Source organism: Crocodylus porosus, unplaced genomic scaffold (genome assembly GCF_001723895.1).
Source record: "Crocodylus porosus isolate Cpor-Errol unplaced genomic scaffold, CroPor_comp1, whole genome shotgun sequence".
NCBI classification, from domain to species: domain Eukaryota; kingdom Metazoa; phylum Chordata; order Crocodylia; family Crocodylidae; genus Crocodylus; species Crocodylus porosus.
This window is the reverse complement of record NW_017728886.1, coordinates 1,274,807-1,280,822: the sequence shown is the minus strand read 5'-3', so window position 1 is coordinate 1,280,822 and position 6,016 is coordinate 1,274,807. Positions and strand designations below refer to the sequence as shown.

General features: G+C 69.4%; 1 protein-coding gene across 1 annotated transcript; it reads right to left on the bottom strand.

Annotated features, from left to right (window-relative positions):
* Positions 1-3,744: 3,744 nt before the first annotated feature.
* LOC109305907 (cyclin-dependent kinase 5 activator 1-like) lies at positions 3,745-4,961 on the bottom strand. Its single transcript, XM_019529082.1, has one exon. It carries the CDS (start codon positions 4,640-4,642, stop codon positions 3,761-3,763), a length of 882 nt encoding a protein of 293 aa, XP_019384627.1. The 5' UTR covers positions 4,643-4,961; the 3' UTR covers positions 3,745-3,760.
* Between the last annotated feature and the right edge of the window lie 1,055 nt (positions 4,962-6,016).

Here is a 6,016-nt window from a genome sequence, read left to right as displayed (position 1 = left end):
GATGAGGCTGGCATCATCTCATGGGCTGGCCAGGGGGACCCCCTCCCGGGCACAGCTCAGGCCTAGCTAAGGAGGTGCTGAGATCTGCGAGCCCTGCACAGGGGACAGGGACAGGCCCAGCTTCTGGTCTGCCACAAGCCAGGGGTCATGCATGGTGCTGCTGCACACTACTGGGGCTGCGTTGGTCCACCCCAGAGCTGGCTGCATTTCCACTGTGGGGGCTCCTGGGTGTCAGGTTTCTCTGGTGCTTATGGGGGGTCTTAGACTCCAGGGGAGGCAGGCAAGCACGAGAGGCAACCAGCCCAACTCTCTGATGCTCTCCTGAGCTGCTCCCATTGTGCCTGGGCCTTGTCCCATCCTCCTCCCAGCTTGTCGCCCTGTCCTAGCCGCTGCCACGCGGCTCGTGGCAGCACTGGGGGTGTCTCTTTGCCTGGGACACGCGGGGAGGCAAGGGGTTAAGCCAGCTGACACCAGCAGCACCTTCCCATAAGGCCCAGGCGGGGAGCAGCTTTGAATAGCACAGAGCCACTGGCTAATGAGCTCCCACTGGCCCTGCGGTCCCACTGCCTGCAGGAGCGGCTGCCTGGGGGCACAGTTCCCCCTAGGCCCCATCTGCTCTCACTACGGGCTCAAGTCCTGGCATTGGGCAGGAAGGCTGGGGAGGACAGGGCCCTGGCACACGGTGCCTGGGGCTCTAGGGAGCTCTGTGCACATGCGTATGCAGCACAACCCATGTCCAAGGGGGTCCTGCTTCAATCCAGTGAGGTGGGGTCCGGTGGAAAGACCCACCTGGGTGATGAACGTCACTTGTAAACGAGTGGAGGTGGGAATTGTTCTTCAATGTATGTGTGCACATGCACTGGTACACACGTGCCTGTGTGCACATGCATGTAGATGCTTGCACACAGAGGCACGTGCATGCATACGTACCCATGCTTACAGGCAAACCCACGCGCATACACCTGTGTGCACACAAACGCGCTGTGGACTCCCAGGCACACGCGTGTCCAGCCCCACACGGCCCGTCCTGCCTTTATCCCCCCCACAGAGAGACACTCGGCTCCTGTGTAAAAGGGGCTGCGCTGCTCTCCCAGCTGCCCCGACCCCAGCCTGGGAGTGCGGCTCAGTTCGTCGCCATGACCCGTGGCCATGTGTTCCCCTCACTGGGCACGGGCAGCCCCTCTGAGCACCGGGAGGCACGGGTGGGTGGGGAGCAGGGGGCACCCCCTGCGCCCCCTCCAACAAGCTGGGCCCATGCCTGAGCCTACCAAAGAGTCAGACGCTGATCTCCAGGCCCCGACGCGGCAGGCGAGGGGGACGGCCCAGCCCTCCAGGAGCCCCCAGCACCACCAGCTCCAGCCCGCAAGGACTCCAGCGCCTGGGAGGGAGTTTTCCCGTTTTATTTTGCATAAAGTGCCACAGTCATCAGCAGGAAACGACTGCCCGCTGCATGGTGTGGACCTCCTGGCCCTGGCACGGCACAGCTAGGAAGGGAAGGCAGTTTTGCCCAGACCCCGGGCGGCGAGGGGCTTTCCGGCACCCGCTGTGTCCTTCCTTCTGGCCCCACAACACAGCCGGTGGACCCCTCACCTGCTCCCACGGGGTCTGGCCCGAGTCACGGCAGCAGTCACGGGCAGGGGGGGTGGCTCCCGGGGGGCTATCAGCTGTCCTGAGTCCCCCCCTCTCCGGGGATGGGCGGAAGCAGGAACCGCCGGCCCCACAGAAGGAAATTAAAAACGAGCCAGAGTCCAGTTCGGCCAACGCAGCGTCCAGGCAGGCCCGAGGCTGTCCCTCCCGGGGCAGCGGAGGAGGAGGCACGCAACCGGAGGGAGACACGGGGGAGTCCGTGTCTCCGTGCTGGCGGAGCACACGGCGCTCTTCACGCGGCAGCGGGGGCGGCCGCTGAGCTGGCCGCGGCGGGAGAGATTGCCGCCCACGGTCCCGGTTCTGGGCAAGGAGGGAGGTGGAAAGGCAGGAGCGCCGTGGGCTGCCCAGTACCACCCTGCCGCTCCAGCCCAGGCGCAACACGTGGTTCTCCGTGCACGCAGCCAGTGCCGGGAAGCGCCTGCTCGCTCGGACCCCCGGGCCCTTTCCCGCTGGGCTCGGACCTTTTCTAGTGTTACACGCCAGTGGAGCCGACATGCGTGTCCAGCACTGGCTCTACCCACGGAAGGGGTTGCCGCAAGCCCCGCCGCCTCCTGACGTGCTACGTTCAGGGATCAGACTTGGTAGCCATAAACCGATCTCGGGCCCCCCGGCTTGCTTGGGAGGGCCCAGCTCCAGCGATACCCCTGTGCAAGGCTTTGCCTCGTGCACTGGCGGCTTGTTGCCAGAGAAAGCCTCTCCCCCGGTGTCCGGAGGTGGCTGGAGGTACGTGGAGGCCAGCGTGGGGGAGCAAAGGCAGCTCAACTCCCCTGTCGCCGCCTTGCAGAGCAGGCCAGGCCCACGCGGCTCCTGGGTTTTGCTGGGCCTGGCGAGGAGGACCGCCGGCCTCCCCTCTAAATTGCAGCAGGGGGTTTGTCCGGCTGTGTCCTGACAGAGCCAGAGCCTGCGGGGTTGGGCCGGGAGGGGGGCTCTGTCTTCACCAGGACCCCTCGGTGCTCGGCCCCCGGTAGCCCGGGACCATCGGTGTCCACGCCTGTAGGACAGGGTGGCTGCAACTCGTCCCTGCCTGCAGGGAGCTGCCCCCCCAGCAGAGCACCAGGGTGGGGGTTGCATGAAGAGGGGGGCCCCGTTCCTCCTCTTTGCTGGGCATCTCCAGCTCGGGGGTCTGCGCAGAGCAAGGTTCGGTGCCTGCTGGGATGGCGCGGGAGCAGCGGGGCCCAACGAGGCTGTCAGGGGGTATCTCTTGCTCTGGAGTCTGGGGGCTGCTCCCAGCACAGAGCGGGGTCTCCCAGCAGCCACGACTCTTCCCCCACTGCCCTCTGGGGTGTCCGTAGCCCCCTCCCAGTGATAAGAGCCAGGCAGCGCCCAAATTACCCCATGTCCGCTCCAGGATGAGCACCTGCAGGGGCCCAAGACCCCAGCCCGGCTCCCAAACCTGCCCACCGTGTGCAGCCTGGCTCCGGAGCTCGTCCCCGCACAGCTGGCGCACCTAGCCCGGCAACAGGCCGGTACAGGGGATTGGAGAAAGGCTGGGGCGGGGGCTGGGGCAGCAGTGTGCACAGAGGGGGTGCATGTGTGCGTGTGCATGGGGGGAGCTGCATGGGTGTGTGCATGGAAGGGAGGCTGTGGGTGTGCGCACGCAAGGATCTGTGTGCCCGTATGCAGCGCTGTGCGTGTGGAGGGGATGCGTGCGCGTGCATGCAAGGGGATGCATGTGTGCATGCATGTGTGTAAAAGGGGCATGCAGACGGGGTTCACATGTGTGCTCATGGAGTGCATGTGTGCACAGGGGAGTGGGCGTGTGCACGCGGGGATCTGTGCGTGCATGCATGTGTGTGCAGGAGGGGGGCGCATGTGTGATTTCACCGAAGGGGTGCGTGTGTGCGTACATGTGCAGACGAGGGTGTGTGGAGGGGGATGCGCGTGGGGGCGCGCGAGGGGTTCGTGCGTGCGTGTGTACATACGTGCGCGCGCACACCACCCTCCCCAGGACTCGCCCCCCACGGGGACGCACTCAGGAGAGCGCTGCAGGAGAGGGGGCAGCTGCCGCGCCCACGGGCCGCCTCCCCGCCAGCCCCCAGCACCAGCCCAGGGCACGGGGCCAGGCTCAGCACCGGCTCCGTGCCCGGGACGCGGGGCGGGGCGGAGGCACCAGTCACCTGTCCAGGATCGGGGCCAGGTCGTGGCGGGCGGTGCCCTCGCTCTTGAGGTCGGCGAAGACCTGGGTGAAGTAGCGGGGGTCGGCATTGATGCGCAGCATGCGGGCGCTGGTGGCGTGGATGATGCGCAGGCAGCGGTCCCAAAAGGCGTCCTTGCCCGCCTCCACCAGGAAGGGCTTGAGCGGGTAGGAGATCTCGTGGCCCATGTAGGAGTATGCCAGGTAGAGGCAGGTGAGCAGGGCGGCCTGCAGGTCGCGCTCGCTGGCCACGGCGTCGCCGTCGATGGCCTCGCGGCACAGCAGGTACACGAACACCACGTTGGCCGGCGTCACGAAGGCCTGGTCCTGCCAGCCCTGCAGCAGGAGCGCCCGGTCCACGCTGCGCAGCCACAGCCCCGGCTCCGCGGCCGACAGGTGCTTGAGGCGGTAGCAGCGCCGGCACAGGAAGGCTCCCAGGCACTTGAGCAGCTCGCTGGTGGACGCCTGGACCACCACGCGGCGTGGCGACGAGCCTGGGGCCGCCCCGGAGACGGCGGGCACGCGCTGCGCGCTGAGGGGCGCCGGGGACTGTGCGTCCCCGGCGGAGCCGGCGAGGTTGGCACAGGACAGCGACTTCTGGGCGTTGTGGTGGTTGAGCTGGGCCACGTCCTGGGCGCCACGGGGGTCGTGGGCCTTGCCTCGCCCGCTCCGCTTCTTGGTGGAGGCCACCAGGCGCTTCCAGGTCAAGGCCGGCAGCAGCATGGAGGGACGCTTGAGGCTGCGGTCCGCCTTGGACCCGCCGCCCTTGGCGCTGGGGTAGTGGGCGAGGGAGCCGGCGGCGCCGGCGTCGTACAGGCCGGCTTGGCGGGAGCCGGGCGACAGCGACAGCACCGTGCCCATGCTGGGGGGCGCGGGGGGGCCGCCGGCTCGGGGTCACGGGGGCGAGGCAGGCATGGCCGTGCCCGGGGGGCGCTCACCTGGGCATCCTGGGGGACGGGGGCTGGGCTGCCCTTCCCCGGTGGCTCCGGCTCTTCCTCCCCAGCTGCGCCGGGGCGATGCTGGAGCCGGGTGGCACGGCTGGGCACGGCCGGCTGCCCCCCCAGCTCCCGCCAGCTGCGGCTCGGGGGCTCGGGGATGCTGATGGCGGTCCCTGCCCGGCTGGCAGCGGCTGCAGCCGGGAGCTGTGGAGCAACGCAGGAGGAGGAGACGGAGGCTGGTCCTGCTGCCGGGGAGGAGCTGAACCAGGCAGGGCCAGGCCGGGGGTGGATCCAGCCCCCTCCCTGCCAGCCTGCCTCCAGCCTGGGGCGGGGGCTTGCCTGGGCACCAGGGATGCTCCGTGCCCAGCGGGATGCAGGGGAAGGGCCGGGGGGGTGCACCTCTGCCACCCCTCCTGGGCAGCAGGGAGGCCCCCACACCTGCATCCCCCCCAGCCAGCTGGAGCAGCCCTCCCCTGCCCGTGGGGTGGGGGGCGCCCAGGGAGCTGGCAGAGCAGCCCCCTCTGTCTGGCCTCCGGCTGAGGTGCTGAGACGGGGGGTTCTCAGCTGCTCTGTGCTGGCCCCCCGTGCAGGCCAACGGGGCCGTGGAGCCCTGCGGGCGCGGCCGCCGTGAGCTCACACCCACATGCAGGCAGGGGTGCAGTCGAGGATGCGCGCGCAGCGCCGGCACAAGGGCAGGGGTGGCACCCCTCGCCCTGCACGCAGCTCTGGGGTCACGCGTGCACGCAGAGCTAGGGGGAACACACATACACACACGCCCAGAGCTGGGGGGGTCTCCTACACACACCCCCGTAGAGCTAGGAGGGTCTCTCTCTCCCACGCCCACACGCACGCGCACAGCAGTGGGGTCGCGCACACACGTGCACACCTCCACGGGGCTGCGCGCAGCCGTGCAGGCCGCACGGCGCCTCGACGGGGGCCGCGACCCGGCAGAGCTCGGCCTGCCCCCCCAGCGAGGCAGGCTGGAAGCAGAGCCGGCGCGGGCGGGGCCGTGGTCCGGCTACCACCGGGGATCTCCGGGGCCAACGCACTCGCCCCGCTGCTGGACCCCGGTCCAGCTCGCCCAGGCGGGGCAGGACGCAAGAGCGGCCCACGCTTCGGGGTCCCACCCTGGGGAGACTGGGGGAGACACCCTCCGCCCACGGGGCCTCGTGTGCCCACGCGTGTGCCACGGCCTCGGGCCCAGCCACGTGGAGCGCCCCCGCCGGCCAGCTGCAGGCACCAGCGGGAGGAGCGCCCCACGGAACAGCCGCTCCCTGCAGCCCGGGGGGGAGGGGAG